Source organism: Cydia fagiglandana, chromosome 12, assembly GCF_963556715.1.
Source record: "Cydia fagiglandana chromosome 12, ilCydFagi1.1, whole genome shotgun sequence".
Lineage (NCBI taxonomy): Eukaryota > Metazoa > Arthropoda > Insecta > Lepidoptera > Tortricidae > Cydia > Cydia fagiglandana.
Window position 1 is genome coordinate 4,411,709 of NC_085943.1, and position 15,314 is coordinate 4,427,022.

Here is a 15,314-nt window from a genome sequence, read left to right on the forward strand (position 1 = left end):
CTTCGGATGACGTCGTTGATGCTGGCGTGTCTGGGTATGCGTCCGGCGCTTCTGCCGCAGGAAAGTCCATGATGTCCAAATTTGTCCACCATGGCACCACAACGGCAGTGATGGGGGACGTTTGTTACAGTCCCTATGCGCAAACAAGTCGCCAGTCTGAAGGTGGTGTTGTCCAATAGGGTCCCTATGGATGGAGAAGGTATGGCTTGTAGCCACAGACCCGACTCCCACTCCGCAGTGGCAAGGAGACGAGCTCGCTCCGCCGTACTAGTTGACGTATCAACGAGATTATTCCGTACTAGACGGCAGAGCGGCTCGTCCCATTGCCTCTGCGAGCAAGGATTGGCAGGCGGGTCCGTGTTGCTGCAGGTTAGTGACCAAACATTCTTGGCCTCGGTGCAATGTGCTGCCTCTATGGCCCCGAGAGAGCGAGATAAAATGCCTCCAATTAGGTTTTGAGCACTATGCACCGAGGACAAGAAGGCAGGCAGCGACACACTGGAACTCAGTGCCAGTGTTATTTATATCATAATTTCATAGAAGTTTGACGTTTAAAATAACACCTGCACGCGTGTGCTGTCAAAATCTCTGCAGTTTTTGGTTTAACTCTAGCCACTAAAGAGAACCACCAATTACTTACCATATTAATAGGTAACATAGCCAAGAAGAATTGCTTTATAAGAAATAGGGAAAACTGGCTTGAAGGATTTAATTAGATTTTTACTTTGTTACATAAGTATAGTTAAATAGTAAATAAAGTAATTATGTACCTAAGTATTTATCTATGCAAGTATGTATATCGTCGGCATCGTCGCCTAGTACTCATAGTACAAACTTTGCTTAATTTGGGGCTAGGTCAACGGGTGAAAGATTGTCCCCAAATATTGATTTTTATCAATGGACTCACCAGCTCTCACCATACCATGCACCAGCCTCATTCCTATTAAAGACATCTGTCAAATAGGACTATAAAAATGCAAGTGCAAGTCGAACTCGCCCACCTTACAAATTTAAATTATTTCTTTTTTTGTAGGTACTTTATAGTTTTCAGATTATTCCCTCTACTTATAGTGTAAGACAATATTACTTGCCACATTTCATAGTTCTAGGTCAACGGGACTTCCTTAAGCTACCTACTACTTACCAGTTTTAAATTTTGATTCCCTTGAGACTGTCGAATACTACGTATTTTGACATAAAGACTGTATCTTTATTTACGTTAATTTAGAAGTTTGAAACCACCCATCTATCTTCATAGATGGGTTCAACAGAGGGTTTGTTGAAGGAATGGGACATTGTATCACAAAATAATAATATGCTGGCAATAAATAAAATCGATGAAATAGGTACCAATAACCATGTGTCAGAAGGTCTGAGGATGGCAACATCAATTACTAATAAAAAAAAGTATATTTTCCAAAAGAAAATGAGTTTTTAATATATATAAAAAAATTAAAAAATTGTAAGCGTTTTATTATGTAACAGAAATTTTGAAGTCGACGAACCAGAAAGAAACAAAAATGAGTTATCGGTAGCTTATGTCATTAGCTTTCATTTGATACCATTTCCTTCAGAATTACATGAAAATTTGAAAAGTTATTGAGCGGAGAGCCAAATATGTTTAGTATTTAAGAAGCTAAAGTGCTTGCTATTTCAAAGCTAAACACGAGATACTTGAATTTGTGTAGAATGGTTCTGAGATTTTCGGGCAGTAAACTACACAGAAAACATTTTATGCCTGTACAAAGTTTTATATACAAGAATATAAAAAAATAAAGTCTGTATAAGCTTAATTTTATCGCCCTTAACATAATGGTATAAAAAGATGTTATATTTTAGACAAAATACCTAACAAAACAGACAAATTACGTTTTTTTGCTCTCCTCAAAAATTTGTCAAAACTGAGTTACTTGTTTTCTGCTTAGGGCAGCCGAGCTGACGTAGTGCCAATAATGTAAAATATCGTTGTTTTTAATACAATTACCTTTTCCCTACTTAAGTCCCAAAATCCCGAAAAAATTATATTTTTTCCCGATAATAGCTCCTTCCGATCTGGCAACCCTATGTCCGATGCTGTTTCTATAAGTAGGTGTCATTCGGACAAAACACCGGACAGCATCATCGAATTCAATATTTACGGCATTGTTGCCGACAGTTATTTATAAAGTAGGTATTGCAACGCGACATTTCTATCAACTGCATTGACGAAATTTACAGCTGCAATAGTAGTCGGCAGCAATTTCGCGCCACATCACTGTAGCAGTAATGCTGGTGTAGACTGAATCAGAACTGTAGGTACTGTAAAGGTTTGCAACCTTTACAGCCTTTTTTAATCTGTGACTGGTTAGTTACAATATTTAAATTTAGAATATCAGCCCGCTGTCAAAGAGAACGCGGTGCGGAATTGGCATTCGATTAGAGGCAGCCATCGAGTGTAGATATTTATTTGTAAACTAGCTGAAAATAAATATATAAAGTGATATTCAGCATTTCCATGCCCACAGCGTCCTCCCATATAGGCCGTCCCCTTTACATGGTGGAGGATGCTATACTAGCGTAAATTACAACACCTTTACAGTACCTTGAGTGACGATCCCACTTCTTTGCCGCTGGTAAAATCTGGCATTAACCATGTCTGAGGCTAGCGTACACCAGGCTCTTTACTCTACTCCGTAGGTAGTGATAATATTGACATACACATTATGACGTAGGTTGTTTTGAAGGCGTGGCAACTTGATTTCTTATTCACGATGCTTTACTACCCTTAACCATTAGATATCTGGTCTTCGGTCACTCAGAGTTTATAAGATATCTTGGAGTCAAGTTAAAATGGTGCGTAGTGTTAGAGTATAAAATGTCTATGATTTTATGAATGAAGCGGTTGTATTCATACCTAAACTGGTTCTCAATCCTTTCCAATGTGTTTTTCGAGGACAAATCATAGCAAAATATACGTAAATAAGGAAGAATGAAAATTAAATAGCAGAGGTCAGTGAATGCGGACGTCAGCAATGGCTTGTTATTAATGTAAATATGTTAATACGCGTCTGCAAAAAGTAGTTCTGATGATAAACAAATAAAAAAATTGTTATTTTAGTATTAAAGGCCATGACGGCTGATGGGTGATCACGTGGTGCATCAAATTTCAATTTCAATTAGTTGATGAGTTTCAACTATAAGCCGACTCGTCGTAGTTGAAAAAGTACCTACAAGTAATTTGTTAAGAGGGCTGCTGACATTTATTGAAAAACCTCGATATTTACATACTTTTATATAATTACCGTTTAACCACCCAAAAAACTCGCACAGTGACATTGACAACCGGCATCATGGGCAGGACAGCAATATAATAATATGTATAAATATGCGCGTGAAATAGAGATAGCATCACCCAACTATGGTCTAAGGGCTCTAAGGTACAAATTTTCATAAATAGAAGAAAAAATTCAGACAAAACCAAAAACTTGGATCATAGTTGTCGTATTGGAAGTGGCTGCTGCACTAATGTCGCTCGTCTATTGCTATATTCTCCACTTTCTTATGTGACACTATGACAGACGACAAAAAATGCGCTTATCATAGGCCTGGAGGCTGCTTATCGTAGCACGTGATTGGCGCAACAGTATCCTCTTTAATTAATACATTTAGAAAAAGACTGGTAGTCTATCTAGCGGGCGAGATACGTCGCGCCTCTTCTGTGCTATTAGGGCTACTGGAGGTCAATTCTAATTTAGCAATTTGTTTTGATTTTGAATTGCAGCGGTATCGGTAATAAAAATTTTTGGTGACAGATGATAATAAAATAAATTAATTAAAAAATTAATAAATTAATTAAAAAATTAAAAACACGACTGCTGCATTTTAAATCGAACTGAAAAGCTAAAAATAATGTTAATATGTTAGTCACATAATTTTATGAATCTAAATTGGAATGTAAATATACACTCACGGTCATTCACAGTAAGTACAAAGGGCTATGTACATTAATGACCGTGACTGTAGGTATACGTGTACATTTAATTTCAATTACAGTCGGGGGACCTTGATGTACCTAAGTGCATCTCAATCAAAAGGTCCCCCGACTGCAATTGAAATTAAATGTACACGTATACCTACAGTCACGGTCATTAATGTACATAGCCCTTTGTACTTACTGTGAATGACCGTGAGTGTATATTTACATTCCAATTTAGATTCATAAAATTATGTGACTAACATATTAACATTATTTTTAGCTTTTCAGTTCGATTTAAAATGCAGCAGTCGTGTTTTTAATTTTTTAATTAATTTATTTTATTTTAAACATTTTAGTGAAAAAACTAAGTAAAACTACCATTTATAAGGATTTCCCCCGGCCATTTAGTTTGTCAACAAAGTTCTTTTTAGGTGGATAGGTATTAGCTCCTAGGACTGGGACCTTCTAAAGGCAGAGACACACTTATTACGGGCGTCTTTTCTGTGAATAATATGTGAATGTGTTCACAATTTGGGACATTTGATATTTGATATTAAATATAGCTTCTTAACTTCTTAAAAAGAAGTGGAATTTTGAATTATAATGGCAATGAGGGTTTGAAGGTCCACAATAAAGACTCATAATTTTAACTGTCACTAAAAAAGTTTTTGATCCAATTATCTTCGTCGCAACTTCAGCACGACGACGCACACATGGCCTTTGGCAAAATAGCACCAATTCAAAGATCAATAATGACAGACTGTATGTAAAAGGGCCTATTCGACGCTAATATCTTTAAGTGTTAGTACCTACCAGTGGCGGCGCGTCAAACATATCCATAGGCAAGCCGGGGCTAATTAGGCTTACATATTTCCTTTACAACTCTGCTCAAACGTCCAAAAACAGGCAAGCTGGTGGGAATCGGCTTTTATGGACGCGCCGCCACTGGTACCTAACCTACCTACATTCAAATGATGAACTTCCAAATAAAAGTAGGTAGCCCTGACAGACTAGATGGCTGAATGCCGAGCTCTGCGTAGGGCCGAACACCCAAAGCGTCCAAGAGAAGCGAGTTTCTACGCGAGGCTGAAGGCTAAGCTGCGGGACGTTAGCGGTGAAACACAAAACCACTGTAGGTACATGTGTTAAAATACATAAGCTGAAGACCGACCTCCGCGTAAGTTGAAGGGCTAGGGATTCTAGCAATTCCTGTAATTTCTTCAAATATCTGACCAAGTTCCGCGAGTACTAACCTCCAAAGCTCGGTCTTCAGCCTTGCGTGGAATTGCGACTTCTCAATTATGATACTAGGAGAAATTGTAGAAAGCGCGTACCTGTCGGACGCTCCGGGCCTTCGGCTTTACGCGGAGTTCGATCTACGGGCTTCGCAATTAAACATTGGCTATGCCCGACTCTTTTTGTACGAGGGCGCCGAAGGCGCCCGACTTTGGAACGCGTGCATCGCGCCACATACGTCGGGCTAAGCCCCACGCTTTAAGTATGAGGGCGCCAAAGGCGGCCGGATATGGTAAGCGTACAGCATGTCACGTACGTCGGGCTACGCCCAACTCTCTTAGTATGAGGGCGCCACGACTTTGGAACGCGTACAGCGCGCCATTTACGTCGGGCTAAGCCCGACGCTTTGAGTACCTACAGCGTGTGACGTACGTCAGGCTACGCCCGACTCTTTCAGTATGAGGGCGCCGAAGGCGCCCGGTTTTGGAACGCATACAGCGCGCCACGTACGTCGGGCTGCTTTGAGTATGAGGACGCCGACGGCGCCCGGGTTTGGTAAGCGTACAGCGCGCCACGTACGTCGGGCTACACCCGACGCTTTGAGTATGAGGGCGCCCGGCTTTGGTAAGCGTAAAACGTGTCACAACGTCGCTACGCCCGACACTTTTAGTATGAGAAGGTCGAAGGCGCCTGGTTTTGGACCACGTGCAGCGCGCCACGTATGTCGTGCTATGCCCGACTCATTTAGTATTATTCAAAACCTATCGCTTAAATCGAAGTTCACACGTTTAGACTTCAATAGGGCGATTTAGTTCCTAAAATTACTTTATAAAAATATACCTATACAAGTCATATGGATGATTTGTATATATTTTTATGATCAGCGGTAAATACCCTTTTATTTGATAGCTCACTAAATAAGATAGAAGAATTTATTTTTCTTAGCACATTTTGTAAATCCTTATTTAACCAAAATAAGATTTAAGCGCGTATGTTGCATATATATTTTAAATCGCCTTTCAAAGCTCTTCATTTTGAGACCCCACTCGATAGGTTTGCAAGATTTTTTTTTCTAAACGTCACGCAATATTGTGTATTACGTCCGCCATATTGTTTTTATAATGACGTCATATAGCCTATGTCACCCGGGATGACGTAAGGATTTTAATGACATATCATACATCTAAATCGGTTAAGGCATTCAGAAGTTATGGTGGAATAAAGAAACTCACATACATACAAACATGAACGCTGAACACAATACACTCTTTTTGTTTGGGCAGTCGTGTAAAAAAGCGACCATAATTAGCCCTCCGGTTTTGATAAGATCAACCCGAATCTCCGTATATTATGAATTATTATGAATCTCACGCACGACGAGAGAGAGAGCGCCTGATCGATCTTGAAGGTCGTATCAAAACAAACTAGACTACCCCAGTGGGGTGCTTCAGATACGAACAAGATCACATTTCGTTGTGCCCTACTCCTAAATAAAATGTTTTAATTAAATCTAGTTTAATAATAATAAGGCCTTAGCAACAACCTTAGTTTCCGCTTCGTTAATTAAGCCTTTCCGGCAGCGGCACTCGGCTGTTTTTGCCACTTCCGGTCCGTTCTAGGTCCACTTTCTTATTACTGTGTCTGCATGACTTACTTTTGTGTAAAAAGATTTTAAGGAAATGTTAATTTTTGTAAAACCCTAAAATTTAATAAATGCCCTCGGTCTATATTGAAGTACCGTCAGCCGGGGAGAATAGGGATGGCTGGGGTGAATAGGGACAAAACTTAAAATGTGATTTATCTTACAATATTTTATAAAATACTTACTCAAATTGTATCATTCGGTTGAAAATAATATTAGATTTTGTATGGTACAATTTGTCTAGGTATTTTTTAAGATATTATTATTAATATTCAACAAAATATCAAGCAAAATGCAAAAAAATAAAGCACCAACATTTTATTACACTTGCCTGAGTTTAATGACCCCGATTTAAGTGAACAGTTAAGATTCAAGAACCAGAAGCGATATTCGACTTTACTTTTTGACAGCTTGTGACATACCACACATTCCTTTTTTTTTAAGTCCAGTTCAACACAAGGTGTTTAAATTTCAAATATCTTACTGTCCACTTGAAGCCATATTATAATTATTATTGTCTGTTGTTATAATTACTGTTGTTGTTAAGTGGAGGAAAGCAAGTAGGAAAGCGGACCCTGGTAAAGGCCGGGATAACGCTAGGTAGAAGAAGAAGATTGTCTATTCAGTTTTTGGAAATTTTTCAATTTGACGGAGCCATCAGGGTTGGTGAGGTCTACACAGAGCCCCTGGTTTACTTTAATGCATTTTGAACTGTAAAATAAACGAAGGATGTCATGAGCTAAGATTAAGCCAAGTCAAATAAACCTTTTACAAGTAAAGTGCAAAAAATTAAGTGCGCCGGCTTTCCAATAATTGTTCTAGATTCTTGAACTTGCCTCGTGGGGACAGCGACGTTAAGTTCGATATAAATAGCCACTTAATTACAAGTACATGGCCATAAAGGTCTGTTTAATGGCCTACCTGTATTCTTAGTCCATCTCAATAGATCCCCCACTCTAGTTAAAGTGGTTTAAAATAATTGATAAACCCATAACGATCAATGCCATCGTATTCAGGTACAGATTACAAAAAAAATACCCACTTTTATAGGTTAAGTTTCATATTTGTATTAAGTATTTTTAATTTTTCCTGTAACTTGAAAATAGGTACGCTCTTTACATATTCAGCAGAAGATATAGGTAAACCAGAACTTTGGGAGTATTGTCAAGAGGGCGCTCGTTTTGAATTTTATATAGCAACAATTTGTATAGTGGGGACAATGGAAATTGGCTGATGATTTTTGTTTTATTCCGACAACTTTAATAAGTGCGAATCGGGCTTATTTTTCCTCACGATAACTAGCAAAGTGGCTATAGTTGCTTTTCGCGGATCACTAATATTATTGTCATCGAGCCATTTGACAATTGTTCCCTTCTTCCATTGAGTGTTAGGTGCTTTATTGACCTGAAAAGAAAGATATCTTGCGTTGTCCATGACAACACAGGAATTTTTGTCGAGATTGGGAATAAGTTTTTCTGTGACCCACTTTTTAAAATTATCTTTATTCAAGAACTCGTGGTAGTCACTTTGTTTTTCTTTGTCATTATATGACAACAGTGCGTTTGGAGCAAAAGCAATCCGTGATACCGATGCATGCGATACACCTAATACACAAATCAAATTATTACAAGACATCAACCAAATCGTGACGACCTGACTATAGTGACATTTGTCCATAAGTTTGAAACTTACCCGTCAATTCAGATGCTAATTTCGTTATGTTTTCTAATGGAAGAAATTCCTCTCCCGCACGTTTTTTTTTTCCATATAATAACTTTATACACTATTTACAACTTTTTCTCTGTAAAATCCAAAACTTTCGGCATGATTATTGCAGTCTAATAATAATTCACACGAAACTAGACAAAGCAATGTTTACATTGTCAATATTGACAACTATCATAGAGGGTAGATGTTGTCTATTATTAAAATTGTTGCCATTGCTAGAAATTAGTACCAACAAATTTCCGTAACATGGCGCACCCTCAATAGATCCTGGTTCACCTATAATTGGGTAGGTAAAGTTTTTTGAAGATAGGCAAATTATATTTTTTCCCGATAGTATTCATTATAGCGATCACGGAAATGCAGCTCTTTTATTTTTATATCATTTTATTGATTAAATATAATTTTTTAAATGATCAATATGACGTTTGTGAGGTGAAATGGCAGATTCCAGTAATTAATTCCTTGGCGCGTAGTAAATGGGACGGGATAGAAAAAAAAACGATGTCAACTGTCAGTGTCACTTAGCTCTCATTCCCGAAAAATAACGGACAAGCCTCATGTTACCTTGCGAATTGCTATTAATGTTATCATTGAGATTTTCGGCGACCTCAGCACGACCCACGGACTTCTGATTCCCCACGACATCTGCGCGTATTTGGACAAAGATTGAATTTACTTTCGATAACTTGGCACTGCATAAATTATTGGACAACGTTTTCTTCCCCACCCCTACACGACGGCCCCTACGCTGACCCTTGGACAGAGTTTTGCAAGAAAAATAAGCGAGTTCATACGAGATTGCGAGCAGATTCTACAAATTTGAAATTATTATCATAACAGTGATAGGCACAATGCCGTTGAATTAGAGGAGCAATGGCCGTACAGGAGTACGTATCCGTGAAATACATAGGTACATAAAACTTTCTTCACTTGTGTTTTGATTTTTATTATTAAATTGCCATGAGCTGTTAAGTTCGTAAACAAGAAATCGGTCTAATTTTTTCTAACAATTTCAACCATCTGTTAGTTTTGTGTGGTTATCCTCATTTTATGAATGTTGTTCTTATTTTCAGGTGTGTAAACATTCATTGGCGGTATTATACTGATGGCTAATTAGAACCATTGAGCCATGACATACTTCCTTGCAGTGTTATTCGGCTAAGCCTCTCCGAGCATCCTGTGAATCTGAAGGATATAATTATTTCCATAAAAAAGAGCAATCGAATTAGGACCAAGATATCCCGAGAATCTAAAGACATTTTATAAAAAATGCAATAAAATGAAAATGGGAGACTCTTATTTTAACAATGTTACAAGATCATGACAATGTTATGGTCTATACTTATTAAAATTTTAAAACCAACATGTCTTTATCTTTGACTTGAAAATGTACAAATGATTTGGGTTAAGTTTTATGAAATGCAACTTATGCTAAAAATCTATTATTATTATAGATGGTCAAGCAAATCTTGTCAGTAGAAAAAGGCGCGAAATTCAAATTTTCTATGAGCCACTATCCCTTCGCGCCTACATTTTTCAAATTTGCCGCCTTTTTCTACTGACAAGATCTGCTTGACCAAGTTTATATGTCAAATTATCGTGAACTCGATGTTGCTTAAGGCGTATCCAGATTAGTCAATTTTTCGCCAATCTGATTAAATTGCCCGATCGAATCGGGACGTATGGACGCAAACGCCAATTTGGCTCGCCGAATTCAACCGCCGATAATGACCAATAAAATGAGGTGCGGACACAAGAACACCAATTTGTGAGGCTAGTATTTTCGTTATGGGGCATTTTTTCAACTTAAATGGGTCTAATATCACCATAAATCTAAAATTGGAGATTGACGCCAATTTCATTTCTGATCAGATCGACCGATTTGATCAGTCCCGTCTGGATACCGCTTTAGCACCGCGAAAGGGCGCTGCGCGGTGCGCGCGGATTGACGCATGCGCGTACCGTATGCTTTGTATCTATGCCATCTATGGTAATATAATTTTAAAAAAATATGCAAATAAAAGGCGGCAAAGTTTATTCGTTGTGCAATACTCAATAAGTTACCGCTTGTTATTTTAATACTCGTAATAAACAAAATGAGTTCAAGTGACGAAAACGACCTGGAATAGACGGCATGCACCGCCTCATTTGAAAGCAGAAGCAAACTTAATAATGAATAACTAGCTTCCTGCTAAGTCCTGGGACAAATACAACAGGACTTACGACATGCTCATGCTGTGGAAGGACACAAGAAGGACAGCCAAAACGCAAGAAACACCTACTCTGAATGTGGTTTTTAGCGTATTTCTGTGACCAAGTGAAAACTAAAAAGCCATCTACATTTAATATAAACTAAGAATATGCGTTGTTTTTTTAATTGTATTCGCGTCACTTTACCCCTATTAAATACGCTTTACTAAATTGAATTTGTTTTATTTCCTCACATAATTTGAGAATAGTGCTTACTATTTATACCTCAATGGAAGCAAAAATGTAGTATTTTTGCGAGTTGATACACTTGCTACTTGTGTATAGTGGCAAATGTATTAAACCCGCAATCAACACTAATCAATATGTAAACAGGCCCCAACGTGAAGCACATTTACCCTACAGACATACTTATCCATATTGACCATATTTGAACCGCTCAACTCTCTTCGAGGGCACGCCACACAGCGTGATTCTATATACTGTTGTAATGTTAATGCTTAAGGATAATAATTTGTGGATTTTAAAATAAAACGAAACGAAATTTACTGGATTTATATTATATTATTTTGGATTTATTTTATTTTTATTTTATTTTATTTTGTAAGGAGTACCAACAGCTGCAAAAACATTATATAGATTTAGGTAACAATAGAAAGCCAATTACAGGTACTCACAGATAGAAGAATTTATATTATAAGTTTTCTAAAGTACAGTCGCCATCAGATATATTGGTGCAGCTAGGGTGCTCATAAATATCTGAACACGCCTCTATTATCAGGGCGTGCGTGTTCAGATATTGTGAACACCTTGCCGAGCCCATATATAATAGCCAATAACGACCTAGTTATAAGACTATTACAATCTTAATCATTATGTATGTATAATACAACAATCACGTTTATATAGTCCTCACAAACGTATAAGTTACCATTTTGGCCAATATATCTTCAAAGCTTGGCACCGAATCGCTGTTAAAGACTTTGGTGTGCTGAAATACGCTGAATTTGGAAAGTAACGTATCTGTACTTCCTACAAGACGGTACGACGCACTTTGAGTTCATCTCTGTAATATTCTATTTCCATTCGAACGTTTCCGGGATCGTCTCCATCTATTGTGTTGATACTGAGATCCAAAATGACTCGTGTAGCAGTCCAAGAGTCGTGGTGGAGGCGTTAATGAAAATGTTCTCCAAGAAGCAGTGCCAAGTAGTCGAAAGCAATCGTTATCATTACATTATCAAAATATCCGTGTTGATCGTGCTAGGGACGTTAAAAATACTTATTCTAGAAATCACACCGACATCCAATTACAAGAAAACACAAATGTTTCATCCGACCATTATTTTCCAATTATTTGCAAGTTATTTTTCAAGAATGACACTGACAGTTGACATCGTTTTTTTTTCTATCCCGTCCCATTTACTACGCGCCAAGGAATTAATTACTGGAATCTGCCATTTCACCTCACAAACGTCATATCGATCATTTAAAAAATTATATTTAATCAATAAAATGATATAAAAATAAAAGAGCTGCATTTCCGTGATCGCTATAATGAATACTATCGGGAAAAAATATAATTTGCCTATCTTCAAAAAACTTTACCTACCCAATTCTTCGATTATAAAATAATATCACATATTTGTATGCGTTTGCGTACTACGTACTAAGTATTTTAAATAAATAAAGTATTCTGTTTCCTTGAAGTATTGTTAACTATAAAAAAAACAATCAGTAAAGTTTATACTTTACTTAAGGCCTGATTCGAAACAAATTTGACAAATTCAGAGTGATTTTTCTTGGATATTTTCTAGCTTACTTTATATATACACTACGACATTATAATTATCAGAATCACAAAATTATTATACCAAAAAAATTTTTTTTTATCAATTCTAATATGATCAAAAAAATCAAATAAACGCCGCCGTCTTTTTAATTAGGCGCCAAATTGCTGTCAAAAACTTGATAAGTATGGAAGAAACTTGCACATAACTAATTTCCAACATAACCTGTTACCTAATATTATACCAATACTGAAAGGTAATTTCATTGCAATATCCATGAAACAATGAGGATCTAGACATATCTTCAAATATCTGGCGTATCAGGAATTTCGTCGATGTGGTGTCAGTTACCGGGCATTGGTTACTTTTCGACAGAGAAATCGACACCAACATCACTAAAAGAAACGGTTCGCAGCTTTAGTTTAATAATGCGGATTTCCAATATTACTTTGATAATATTTGGAGATGATCCACGATGTTTATGAGGCAATCAGCATGCTTAAGCCAGTACCCTCGAAATCGGACCAAAAAACTTGATTCAACAAAGTCCCACAGTATTGACCTATTGAACGGTATGGAGTGGAGTGTCCAAGGAATTAGTTCGTTAAAACAACAAAAACTATATGCAATATAATATTTCAAAATAAACATTGTTCTTGATAGGACTCAAACTAAGAAACTGTCAAAAAACACTGTCGGATGTATGATGGAGGGCATACAACAAAACTAACGACAGGAGCGGGAAGAAATGGAAAATGATGAATTTACTTATAAATAACAATTTTTAAACAAATTTTCAATAAATTATGGAAAAACAAATCTTGATTCAGCTAGCTTCAGTACCATTAATAGGGTTTTCAATTTGGCAGATTGAATTCGAATCAGGCCTTAATTAAGGGGCTTGATTTTCAAGTAAATGTCATTGCAAGGCAAAGAAAAGAAATGTAGGTATGTACTTACCGTCCTAAGTATCGTGAATTAGTAATAGCGTGCTAATATATTTTTAGAGGTTAAGAAGGATCCTTGCTAAAATAAAATGACTGCTTTTGGCAATTGACCTTTGGATAGAAAATATTGACAATAACAATATTGTAAGTGATATTGAAGGCAATATTGGAAGTAATTGTTAGCTAGGTTCATGATTATTTCATACCTCTAACCTCGCGGCCTCTAACTTTGTAACTTCCAGACTAATTCTCTTCATGTCCAACTACAGGACGGCTAGGAAGTAGGTACAAACCAAATGAAATGAAAATTTTAATCAACAATACCTAATCGATTCATCTAAGGTCTCACTCTGTCGATTATTGGTAGTTCACCAAACTACGTTTCTGCCAAATTTCATTAAAAATAAGCTTTTCATACGAATATGTTATTAAACTGCCCAGTTAACCCTAAGACTTCGCTTAGCTCAGTTAATAATTGGTTAAAATTGTCCACAGCCCTGGAGCTAGTGGGTCCAAAGGGCCGTGTCCTCGTGAGTCTCCTGTTCAACACAATGTTCATCCTCGGAGGCGTCACCGTCACCCTGCTGTCCCTGTGGCTGCAGAACTGGAGATATCTGCTCTTCATTATCTACACGCCTGCTGTCTTCGTGTTCCTCTATATGTGGATGCTGACTGAGAGCTTCAGGTACTTTAGCATCATGTTCATCCTCGGAAGCGCGACTGTGACTATCTCCTTGTGACTGCAAACTGGAGAGTTCTTCTCTTCAACATCTACACTTCCACCCCAAAGTCCACAGGCCCCAACAGGCAGTACTTATATAATTACCCCAACTTTTGTACCCGCGTTAGGGCACCGACTAGACGCATTATGTCTTTTAAATGTTGATTCATTCAGATCATAACAATGCCACGCCATCAATTTTAAGGGCATCAAAATAGTTACTGACTTTTACTATCAGCACTAAATTCCAGAAATAAATAAAAGAAATTCCATAAAGTTTTCAATATTTTTTTTACCGACCAACAAAAGTGTTGCTCTTAAATTGATAATAATGATGAAAATATCAATTGTTCATCCAGATGGTTCTTCAGCAAAGGACGCTACGACGAGGGCCTCAAAGTCTTAAGTAAAGCGGAAAAAATGAACAACGTCGTTGTACCCAAAGAACATTACGACCAAGTCGAAAAGCAAGCCATTCAGCAAAGAGACGCAAGAAAATGCGCGAACATAGCTAGCAACCAATCGTCGTTCAAACAGATCCTGACTTCCAGTATGATTTGGAAGAGAGTTTTCACCGTATCCTTCCTCTGGACATGCTCTACTTTGGTCTACTATGGCTTATCTATAAACGCTATAGAACTGTCTGGGAATAGCTATTTGAACTATATTGTGGTGATCGTGATCGAGGCGCCAGCAAATGTCTGCAAACTTATATTGTTGGATAGATATGGAAGGAAGAAGGTGATTGCTGTCGCGTTCTTCTTGACCGCTCTGATATTGATCAACTACGGATTCGTCCCTGGTAAGTTTTATCAAAATTCGATTGAAAAAAGATCAGCCCAGGGGGTGTAGCCTAGATAACAAACGTTGATAGAAAAATATTTTAAGCGGTTGATTATCAATAAATAATAATAAGCTTAGCTGGCACTACTTGTTTGCTATAATAAAAACGACCATCCTGTTTAGAAAAAAAAAATTAACATCGAAACTAATATTTGCCGGCTATGGGCTCAACGTAAGCACAAAGTCAATAATTTTACTAGAGGGACTTGTCGCATTAAAACCAGTTCCTGTAAAAAAACAATTT

General features: G+C 37.4%; 1 protein-coding gene across 1 annotated transcript in view; it reads left to right on the forward strand.

Moving 5' to 3' along the window:
* Positions 1–15,314, forward strand: part of LOC134669414 (organic cation transporter protein-like) — a 74,906-nt gene that overhangs the window by 51,769 nt on the left and 7,823 nt on the right. Inside the window, exons 4-5 of the mRNA XM_063526982.1 lie at positions 14,002–14,191; positions 14,587–15,029. Coding sequence (XP_063383052.1) covers positions 14,002–14,191; positions 14,587–15,029 — 633 coding nt within the window. The remainder of the gene's footprint in view (positions 1–14,001; positions 14,192–14,586; positions 15,030–15,314) is intronic.